The sequence below is a fragment of the Theobroma umbraticum genome, unplaced genomic scaffold, assembly GCF_002168275.2.
Source record: "Theobroma umbraticum cultivar Fairchild unplaced genomic scaffold, ASM216827v3 scaffold_30.0, whole genome shotgun sequence".
Lineage (NCBI taxonomy): Eukaryota > Viridiplantae > Streptophyta > Magnoliopsida > Malvales > Malvaceae > Theobroma > Theobroma umbraticum.
This window is the reverse complement of record NW_018397254.1, coordinates 11,669,665-11,681,473: the sequence shown is the minus strand read 5'-3', so window position 1 is coordinate 11,681,473 and position 11,809 is coordinate 11,669,665. Positions and strand designations below refer to the sequence as shown.

General features: G+C 34.6%; 1 protein-coding gene across 1 annotated transcript; it reads right to left on the bottom strand.

Moving 5' to 3' along the window:
* Window positions 1–1,920: 1,920 nt before the first annotated feature.
* Window positions 1,921–5,078, bottom strand: LOC110423635 (acyl-UDP-N-acetylglucosamine O-acyltransferase). Its single transcript, XM_021437926.2, has 4 exons — window positions 3,084–5,078; window positions 2,636–2,899; window positions 2,358–2,477; window positions 1,921–2,268 (listed from the first exon to the last, which is right to left on the bottom strand). The coding sequence occupies exons 1-4, from the start codon at window positions 4,173–4,175 to the stop codon at window positions 2,212–2,214; spliced, it is 1,533 nt and encodes a 510-aa protein (XP_021293601.1). The 5' UTR covers window positions 4,176–5,078; the 3' UTR covers window positions 1,921–2,211.
* Window positions 5,079–11,809: the final 6,731 nt, after the last annotated feature.

The window sequence follows — 11,809 nt, the reverse complement described above, 5'->3', positions numbered from 1 at the left end:
CTCAAAATATAGATTTGAAACGTTTTTAACAAAAATAAAACTAATTTTAAGTTCTACTTCTCTTCATAAAACATGGTAACATTTTATTTTTTGGGTCACATTGAAGATAAGGAGATATAAGCTTATTTCTTTTTAGTATTATAGTTTAGCAATTCACAACTAGCCTTAATTTCAATAGTTATTTTACCTTTATTTTTTTTCAAATTTTTTATCTCATAAAATGCCTAATAACTTGTGTTTATTTATTTTTATTAAAGCACATTAGGACAAGATTAATGTAGGAGATTCAAAACTTGGATATCAACCTTATTGACTTGTATTACAATATGATGTAGATGTACTAGTAGTATATATTAAATAGTAAATAAGATCAAAGTTAGTGAGAGTAAAAAATTCAACTCAAATCTTGCCAAGTTACTTAGTATGATGAATGTAATCTATTTGGGGAGGCAAGAGGAGATGGCGCGCCATGGCCGCTTGGAAATTCTACATGCATCCTCCATGTATTTATAACCTCTTCTATTTACGTGTCTCTAAAATTTTAGTGGGTAAGTGCATGAACATTTTACAGTTCTCTTATGATCTTAAACAACAATGTAAAACATGAATTAAGCAAAGATGGTTCTTCTTTCTAAGAAAAATGAATATCAAAACACAGTAAGGAAGATGAACATCATCAGGAAGAAAATGGCATGCGTAGTGAATACAGCAATGAATGAATGGAGTTGCTTGCATTAACGTTCAAGGGTGCATGTAGAGGTAACGTCTCATCTGATTAGTGCCTTTCATAATTTACACGTTTAGGTTTAGTAGTCACAATGTAAGCATCAGCATTCTTCAGGAACTATTTGTGATGATTGATCAGCTAAAACCAAATGTAAGAAAGCCCTGTTTACACTAACAATCAATCCAAGTAAAATAAATGAATAGAAGAAAAGAACAAAGGATATATCGAGAAAACAAAAAAAAGAACCATAACAGGCTCTGCCCTCAGGCCTCAACTCCATTATAACTTCACCCTCAAGTACCTGCTAAACAACCAAAACACTTCATCGGCATCTTATTCTTAAACAACCGTTTTAGTATACATCACCTCTTTTTACTAGACAATGCAAATGGTCATCAGTTTATCAGGGGACTAGGTCCGGATGGAGGTACAGGCTGACCTTTAGGAAGCTTGGTTCCAAGGGTCCTAAAGCTCGACTCAAATGTATTCTCAGTTGGAAATCGGGAAACCTTAGCCATAGACAAGGGCCGTGCATAATACTGTGAACCTCCCAGGAAAAAGAGAGCAATGGCTAGAACAATCAGGAAATTCACCAAGGTCTTGGATTGGTTCAAGTTGTCCATTTTTTGAGTAGCTTGTATTAGATGAGTAGATTAAAGGTTTATACGTAAGGTTGCTAAGCATTTTTCGTGCATGGAAAGGTGGGCCGGCTTGTCAAGTGGGATTTTTGTACAGCCTGAATAGGTAATTTTTTGCTGGATGAACCCTGAAATTGCCGGCAGATATTCTGGGATTACGTGTAGTATTTTTTCAGCTTAAAAATTTGTGCGGAATTTCTGTTGGCCGGCTACTTGTTGCTGTTAAAATGGAAGACCCTAATTTTCTTTGGAGGAAGGGGCAAGTGTGCTGCAATAGAATTGTATTGGCATTGGCAATGTAGTTTGACAAAGCTAAATACCGATATTTCAGAGTAAGCAACGGGTCACATCCACTTGGAAATCATTGACTTGCTAAGTTTCACATTTACGTTAGCATATCTGTCAAAACCGCCTTCTGTTTCTTAGGTGTTAGTGCTGCAGCATTATATCAGCCACCCCGCAAACCCTCAACATAATAGACTTGATCAAAGAAATGCGCAATAACTTGTTCATACAAGTATTACAACCAGGAAGTAAAATTCTCATTCATCAATTAAAATGTCAGAAAGTAGAGTAAAGGGAAAGACAGGATTTGTTAAAAGTATTCTTCATATCAAGGTCAATATAACATTGAGTCATTGACTGCCTGTTCATTTACAGTGCAGACAGGTGTCAGCAATGTACAACAGGTATTTACAAAGGGAATATACTATTCCACAAGTGCTATTCATGGTTTTCATGACGACCATGGCCTTTCACAGGTTACATATATTTGATAACAGAACAACCTAAATGCTACCATCAAGACAAGGTCAACTGCAGAATTCATCCAACTAAACTTGTGCCTCATTCATACTTGTCAGCGCTGTAGAAATGCAGCAACTTTAGGGGCAATATCTTCTCCTGCAACCAAGATATCCAAAAGTAAAATGAATCTAAGGTCTCTAAGTTTTCAATAATATAAATGAAATGGTGAGCAAAAGTCTGGAAACCTGAACCATCTCTCCAGATTGAGAACGAAAATGAAAGCCTGTAGAACAATTCTCCAACATTTCAGGACTTTTCATCCATGCTCTACGAGCATCACTCACTCTAATCTTATATTTGAACATCTGGAAGGACAAGGGAAGCCATGTTCATCAACATAGAGATATAATGCATAATTTGGATAACATATACGTACTCAGTTCTACTCATTTTGAAATAAACGAACCCCAGCAAGTTTCCTTGTACAACAGCACCTAATTGTTTTAAGATCTGAAATGCACACCTGAGAGAGAGAGACATCAGGCTTCTCCAGCTCATCACCCTCAACATCAATACCGGTACCTTGGCACTCTGGGCAGAGCACAGAAGAAATCAGGGTCCCCGTGGCTTTAGTCTCTCCATCCTTACCCACCTCATTGGATTTGGCTCCATTTTTTCTCCTAGATCTTCGTCTTACTTTTGAATTAACTGAATGGTTCTCAATCCTCTCAAGCTCACAAAGAAGTATCCAATGTATAAGGCATGAAGTATGAAATACATGGAATGCCTACATGTGAAAAACAAAAAGATAAATGTAAACGAAACTTTAATTGTTTGTACACAACTTAACATGTAATCAATGCTTCAAGCTCAGACTCAGAAATAGGCTACGTGTCAATATGATGCAAATTTAAGGTGCTCCTCAATAACTTAGAAGGTAATCCAGAGCCAAGTTGACTAGAGAATCATACCCCATTAACATTTCTACTACTGCAAACAAGTTTTCCAGTATTCAAGTTCATGAGTGTTGCTACATCCTTCTCAGGAAGCATCTTTTGCTGACAGATATCACACATTCTTTCAGCAGCTATACGCTGTTGGCGCCTCAACTCTCGCCTTATAGCCTTACTTGATATAAATCTAGTGAGCAGAAGCTGATCATCATATCGATCTAATGCCAGCCTTGAAGAAGCACTATTTGAAGCTGAAAAGTCTTCCCCAGATGAATCATACTGATTACTCAAAGATTCACTTATGTCCTCTGGATCGGAAAATGACTTCTTCCTTTTCCTACTAGCAGATTCACCATTCTCCAATCCTGTGGGAGACCCACATGTTAGTAGTGATTTGAAATCATCGAGCAATCCCTTTCTGCCTAGATCGCAATTATAGACAAAAGTAACAACAGCAAAGTCATGCTTTGGAACCTTCAACTTGTCATCATTTCTTGGAGCCTCTTTCCCCAACCATTCACACCACAATCTGCTAATCTCATTTGAGACTCCATCCTTCTCGCAGAACCTCGCTGCAATTTTCCCAAAACCAATAAATCTCACTTTCAAGTCCGAGACTTCATCCTTGATTAGCACCCCTGGAATCAGCAGATCAGATTCTCCTGCTCTACAATTCACATTCTTTCTATAGGAACTAACTTCACTGCCAACATATTCCACTATAGCAAGGTTGTCATCATTGTTGTGAAACTCCAACAACCTATTTTCATTACCATGTAGATCTGCTAACTGTTTCTCCTTTTCATTCAACTTACCAAAGAACAGCACACCATCATTGAAAGGCCATGGATTAGTTCCTAGCAATGTAACTTTAGCAACAGCTAACCTCTCTGAGTGAAGGCTCCCCTTCAGATGATCAAGTAACACCGAATCACTATAACATGGTGCAAGACACAAAGTGCAGAAGAATATGAGCCGCTTCCCATCCTCACGGAGCTCTATATATGTATGCCCTTGCGATCTTACATTGTTAAGAGTGGTTCTTGCTAACTGTTCCTTTAAACTACAAGCACTTGTCCTTGGCAGTCCTAACTCCCTCCTTTCCGCCATTCAAATTTCCCCACCAAAACAATATGAATAAAACCCAAACCCAAGTAAATCCTGCAATTCCACAAAATAACCTAAAACTGGAATGCAAATTCAGTTTTCTCTTTTAAGCTTTTCACAAAACAAGAAACAACCCCTAACAAATTCAAATCACAACAACTTCGTTAAAAGACCTAACCTTCAAATTTCTAAGTTTCCTCAACTTCTTCCACACTTGAAAGCTTAAGCATTTTCAGCAATTACATATGAAATCCTCACAAAGGGGCGGTAATTCCACAAAACCCTAAAAATTCAATTCACCGATTCTTTCAAAACAAAAACACTCGTAAATTCTCATAGATTTTATCACAATCACCAGATATCTCTAGTTCAATTCTTACTTCTAGGCTTGAAGCAAAGAAATAGTTAAAAGGTCAACGCAACAAATTTCGGAAAAAAAGGACGCTAAAAATAGAAAAACGCTTTAACAAACTCCAACTACAGATATTCGTGGCGTACTAGGTATCGGGTTCTTAGTAAACCGTCGTGTTCGAACAGCGGCAGAGAGAGTCTCGAAAGCCAAGGAGTGAATAAGAAGCGAGCTGCTCGAGCGCGAATACTCCATAGCCATCTCCATTTCTTAAAGCAGCGAAGAGAGGGAAGGAAAAAACAAAGAAGGTGGTTTAGAGGCTGTTTGGATAACGAGAAAAAAAGATTCTGTTTTGAAGGAAAAGAAAAAAAAACAAGAACCAGAGATTACAGAAGAAAGCGAGAAAAGATCAGAGTGTAGATTGAAAACAGACAAGAAAGAAACGACTTTCTATCTGAACATATTTTTGAGAGGATTATTTTTCCAAAAGAGAATTTCGATTGATTTATTCAGGGTTTCGAGCCGCGAGATTCGCGTGTCGTAAAATTAATTGACAAAATCGTAATAATGATGTACGGAAACGAAGATGTTTGTAAGTGTTGCTGTTAATTGTAGACCGTTGGATGATTGCGTATAAGAGTTGCTGATTGTGATGAACGGTCACGATTCAGGTCGTAAAATTATTAAAAATAAGCGCGAGGGACGGAGAACAGGTTAGATGCGAATTTTCGGAAAATCGGATCCCGCGAAAGAGGATATGTGTAAAGCGTAGGACAATTTTTTCTTTTTCATTTTATTTAACAAGTAAGAGTGTTTTACATCAGGGAAGGGCGAAAGGCTGTTGGCAATTGTTAGGCTGGTGGCTGGTGAGTATTTTGTGAATTTTCATTTCATGACCTCTGAAATTTCCTTAATTGAGATTTGGCCCCAACTTTTTTTTATTAATATATACTAATATTTTTTCTTTGAAGGTAAGAAATGAACCCAAAAAAAAAAAAAAAGCCAACTCAAGTTGGTGCCGATATTTGTATAGGTTATGAACCTAAACATTTCCCCTTTACGTATCGACGTTTTGTTTATGAATATTGACATTTTTCTCTACCTGTGATTCAATAGTGATATAATCTTAATTTAAACACTTTTCTTTAATTTTTGCTTTGTCAAGTTAACAAGGTTAAGAGTAGAAGTGACAACTAATTCAAAATAACATAATGTAGGCTGTTTTGCAAGTGTAATTCCTACCGATGCCTGCCAATGGAGTGAGATTTGGCTTGTTAATTTACTTGCTATGCTCATACATTTTTATTAACAGTTTTATGAGGGTTTTGTAAAATCTTTGAACTTTAAGGGTCTGTTTTGTAATCGAAAAATGACTTGCTAGAGAAAAATTTTTTCTTTGTAAAATATTTTATAAAAAAATTTAATATTTTCTATTGTTTGGATAAACTGTTGAAAATATTTTCTATTATTTAAATATTTTATGAAAAGTATTTTTCATCATGAGGGAGGTATTTAGGTGTTGAAATAATAAATAGTAATTGATTACAAAATAATAGTGATATTTGATTTTCACTAATTTGGAATTAAAACAAGAATGCTATTTCCTAAAATATTTAACAACATATCTATAATGAAAATAAACTCTAATTTTCAAAAAATTAGACATCTTATCACTTTTTTATCATAACTATAAAAATATAAATATTCATTAATTGTGTAAGATATTCAAAACCGATACTTTTAAATATGTATCCATTAAATGATGATCATTGAAATTTTTTTTATTATAATTATTAATAAGATTTAAACTTATTATATATATGTATTCATCAAATGATGATTATTGAAATATTTTTTATTATAATTATTAGTAAGATTTATTCCATTTATAAATAAAAAAATTTAATTGTATTTAATGGGTTCATTAAAAAAATATGTTTTTAATTTTAATTGTGTTATATAATTTAAATATTAATATTTTTATTTTTTAAATATTTTAAATTACATACTAATATTCATCAAACTTATATTCATAAATTTAGTATAAAAGTGCTTTTGTTATTTTTCAAAAAGTGTCTTACACCCTTGAAGGACGAAAGATATTTTTTATAGTTAACCCGATTAACTCGTAAAATGTTTTACATCTAAAATTAATTTTTCATCTTTCCAACAAGTATAAATCCTAAAAATATTTTTTGAAGAATATTTTATTGTAAAATAAACGGATCAAAGCTTTTGTCTAAGAAAATGAAGAGGAAATGAACATATATGATTTGCCAGTAGGAGCCTGACGAACCAATGAAATGGCCAGCTTAATGCCTTAGTCATGTCATAAATCAACCTCACTAAAAATTATGGAATTATTCTGCTAATCTCCACTCCATCTTTATCTCTTTAGTTTATGTTATTGTTTTTGGCAACCTTTCAGTTCATGTAACATTTATATTTGCTCACATGTTTGAAACCAACTTTTTTTATATTATCATGAAAAAGGGGTCCATTTAAAAAAAGAGTAATAGAAAAACTGAAAAGGGATGGAAGAGGAGCGATTAATTACATGCAAGAATCATAGAGAGAGCAAGAAAACAAACTAGCTGTTCTTATCATGTTAACTGCAGGTTCACGTAATAAATGTCACAATGTGCGCTCGAGGAAACGAAAAATAGTCATCAATATAACTTTTTTATTTAAATGTGATTTGACACTCGATTAAATTTATCATTTTTGATAAATATGGTTTAAGTTTATTAAAAAAAATTAATTCTTATCCATAAAATCAATTTAAGTTTAAGAAAACGATTATACTGAAAAGAATATTAACACTCTCGCATTATCCATTGAAATAAAGCTACCAATTAGTCATGAATTACCTTATTTGTATCATTGACAAATAGTCTTTTACTTCTTTTCTTTCTCTTCCCATTATTCCGAGATTAAAAACCTTTTCTAAGTTTTCCCAACATTTTTTTTATGAAAACTAAGGATAATCTCCTTGCTTAAAATTAGAATATATAACAAAATAACTTATTAACTGCCTCCCTCCATTTGCACGGTATGCTATCAAATAGGTACCTACTCTACTCCCCATACAAAAACGGCAGAACACATTCCAAAAGGTATGATCTCTCTCTCTGTTGATCTCCTCCTTCTTCCTCAAGCATCAACTGACTTAAGCATTGAAGAGAGAATCATCGAAAACCATCAAACCAACTAGAAGAACCAGTCAACCCGAATAGAAACCCTTTCAATCGATCCAGTTCGTCTCTCTTCTTATTGACTTCAATACACGACACACCTGAACTTGTGAGAATCATATACCCCGTGGCAATTAAGTTATTTGGAAGCCTCTGTCATCTCTAAATCATAATCATTGCAAAATTCCTGCAATTTGCAATGATATATTAGAACAAGGCTAGTTTTGCTGGTTCCTGGTAGTGCATACAACAGGCACCCTTTTTCCAAGCTCTTCCGATCCTCTTGTAAAAACCGTGCATGCTAATAAACTTTTGCAAGTCGTCGCCCTCTACACAAATCCTGTTTTAGATTTGGAAAAAGTAAAAGGTAGCATAGCATGGATTCGGAAATAATTTGTTAGTTAGTTTTAACCATGAGCTTTCTACTAAAGAAGGCAAAGCAAACAAACAACCCAACGTAATTCAGACTTCAAAACTATAAAAAGTTAATTTGACTACATGCAAACGTATACTATTTAGACAAAGAAACTTGCTTAGAAATGGAGTAAAGTGTAGTATATTACAATAAAGATTTGAATCAAAGGTAGTGGTCCTAATATATAAATGCTATAGCTTACATTCATCGAACAAGTAAAGCCACTTTGGCTACTTTACTAGCTCTCTCGACTCTCGAGCTTATCCTAATACTATACATGCGTCTATGCCTGTGTATACAGACAGTTTACAAGTTTGACAAAGTTGTGTGGTTAATTTCTCTCTTCACACTGAGCTTACGGAATCAAGACTTAAGGGTCCCAACTGTTCCCAATCAAATGGTAGAGTACAGCTCAAGCCAATTGGTAGAAGAAGCGTCAATGCGTCATATTCCCTGAAAGGTGCAACGTTGCGAGGAATGGACCCAATGGTTGCCCTCTTCTTTTTAACCAGCATTATCGATAATGACTAAATCTACCCCGAAAAGTAAAGCAGAGAAACAACTAGGTAATGCCTGAGCAGGAATTATTAGCAGTATTCTATCGCAGAAAGACAATTTATCAGTTTATTCAAACTCACGAAAGATTTTTTCTTGGGGGATAATCCTTATAAAATTATAGGAAAAATAAAGAATTGTACACTCCTTTAAATTTTAGAGCCAGACAGAAACAATAACTAAAATCTCAAAATAATCAGAGATGTAAACAATAACAAAAACAACAACAAAGATTAACTCATGAAAAGCTAAATCAGATTAAAAGAAGGCGGAACAGAAAACAGAACCAAACCCTCTAAAGTTTTAAACAAAAACCCCCCACAATGACCGAGATCTTTACATGGGAAAACTCAAACCTAAAAAACCAAGGAAAACGCCATAAAAAAAAGGATGTGGGTATTGAAATATAGATCAGGATCAAACATGGTGGAGCATATTCATCAGCCTCTGATATGCTTGACCTTGTACCAGCCTTTCTTGCATGACTCTCCCACGATCTTCACACCCTTCTTGAGCAAAACCTTGAGCTCCTTGGCTCTCTCCTTTACTTTCTGCTCGAACCCAGCCATCGAAAGAAAGACGAAGAGATGAACGGGAATTTAAAAGCTGTAGTAGGGATTTGAGTAGATTAAGTTAGTTTGTTTGTTAAGCTGTTCGTGTTGTGTAAACCGCTGGAACTGGAAACAAAGTCTGGTCTCCTTTTAAGCTGACGAGGAGCTGAGCTTGACCTCGTGGGATCCAACGCATCAGGGACGCGTGGCGGACATCTAGTGGCAATGGCATGGGTGATCAACACGTTGACTGCCGGATAAGCATGAGATTGACATGGGTACCTGAAGTGTTGATTGGTCTTTCGGTTTTCTGTGGGCCCAGACTGGAGAGTATTTTGTTTCAAGTGAACTGGCTCTGGACCTAACCCATTAAATAAATTTGGTGAATACTAATGTTAAATTGTTGAAATTTATCAGAAAATTACTAACACTTAGATGGGCCTTTGACAGTTGGCTAAAAGTTAAAACCCCCCACAAAGTGAGTCTATTACAGATTTAAGGGCGCCCAAATGGTTTAAAATTAAACTTTGAGACAGTGTTGATTGCCAATAGTTGGCATTGAGTAAGCCAAACGCTGGCACAGCTCATGGCATGTTAAAGTGATTAACCAGCTGGACTTAGCTAAAGGCCGCAAGTACGCACGATTATATATGTATGTATACGAGCTCTCTTACACTTGCAAATCAAATGCTAACATGAGTCTAGTTATGGATTACTGGGAGCCAGCCAGCCAGCAGGGCTAAGGCGGGCCATAGCTCAAAATTTGCCGGGACTGTTTTTATAGCTAATCCTGTTTATTGTTGGAAATTTTAGGAATTTTCTCAAAATATTGACAAAAAACCTAACACTGCTAAACGTGCCTGTCAATCCAACATGCATACCATGCTTTTGAAGATATGGGGACCATAGTCCTTTTTTTTTTTTCTTTTTTTGAGTATTCATTTGCTATCAAGTTTTACGGCATGATTGCTAGTTGGTATCACACAGAAAATGACCTCAACATCTGAGGCGAATGTCGGGAACAAAAGAAAGAGAATGGGATTTCTATGGAAGAAATTCAGAAAGGAATACTAATTGTGTCTCCTTAAAATCACCAAGTCTTCATGTGGAAGCTTCGTCAGTGGCACACGTTTCCCTTATCATGGGGAACCTAAATAATGAGCAGCTTCCCTTTATTAAAATATCTAATATAGAATCCCCATGCAATTGAAAATGTTTATATTTTGCCAGAACTCTTAAAAGAAACACCATGCACATTTAACCACTCAGTGCATGCTGTCATTTTTGGAATGCCGGAAAAATATAGATTATAGTGATATGAGATTGCATATGCAAGGGATACTATTATCGAAAGCCTCGCAGACACAAATATATATATAAATTTGGAGTTTTCTCATTTTACAACGTCTCAACTTAGAAAGTGACCACGCTTCAAGTTGACTTCTCGATGTTTTGACAAGTGGAGCCTTGAGGAGGGAGATGGGGATTAGGTTGGGAGCTAACATTTGATAGGTTGGGGTTAGAGAGGTTTTGCAGTTGAGGTGTAAAGGTTAGAAAAAGGTTGGGATAAAGTGGAAAGGAAAAGAAGAATAAGAAAAAACAATTTGAAATAAAAATTGGGTGAAAAAAATTAGATTTTATAAAACGAAAATGGGTAAAGAAAAGAGTAAGAGAAAGGGGTGGAGATCCGTACGTATATAGGAGAAAGGTAAGTCCGGGTTGAGAGGGAGATGTGGGAGGAAAAAATAAAAAAAAAAATTAAGTAAAAGGAATGAGTTGTCTTTTTAATTTAATTTTTAATTGAGAAAAAATTGAGATTTAGTTTTTTATAATTTTTTTCTATTTTTTTTGTTATTATTTTTTTAATATTTAATTTTTTTACTGATTATATTTATAATTTTATCTTTTTTATAGCTTTTTTATTACAATCCAAAACCCTAAACCCTAAAAAAATCTTAACAATACATTATATAGACTTGTTAGTAATAGTACTACTTATACATAATAACATTGTGAAAGATCAAATAAGTTTAAATTTGATAAATAAGTTCATTTTGAATAAGTTTAATACATTATTATAATATCTTTTGACTTTTAAAATTTATCTTTACACGTTATAATATAATTTGTAAATAATATTTTGATTATTTTTTATTTTTAATAATTATCTTTATTAATGTAAATTAATTTCATATGTTATTCATATATAAACAAATTGTACCCAATGCGTAGCATGGGCTACACTCTAGCATATATCTATAACATACTTGGCACTAAAAGGACTTTCTCCTTTAACTACGCCAAGGGCTTTAAAAAAAAAAAAAAAGGAGAAATAGAAAGACAAAGAAGAAAACAAGAAAAAAGGGGCCCGTGTGCAAGCTAGTTAAATCAAAAACGTCCCCGAAGTTTCAGTACAAAAAAGGTGGAGTGGTATAGATTTGCAAATTCTTCTCTTGGTTATGCTTTGTGTTCCCCATCCTCTTCCTTACCAATAGTTTGAGACCCGCAGATTGTTGCACCAATGCAATTGCCTAACACTTCCGAATCTAGCTTTTAATGTCATTTATCGCTTT

What these genes read in the sequence shown, in the direction of transcription:
- LOC110423635 (XM_021437926.2), bottom strand. Translation starts at nt 4,175, where the DNA reads ATGGCGGAAAGGAGGGAGTTAGGACTGCCAAGGACAAGTGCTTGTAGT. An exon ending in GTAGTAGAAATGTTAATGGG is followed by an intron (nt 2,900 to 3,083) that starts GTATGATTCTCT and finishes TTTCACATGTAG; the next exon opens with GCATTCCATGTATTTCATAC. An exon ending in AATCTGGAGAGATGGTTCAG is followed by an intron (nt 2,269 to 2,357) that starts GTTTCCAGACTT and finishes TCTTGGTTGCAG; the next exon opens with GAGAAGATATTGCCCCTAAA.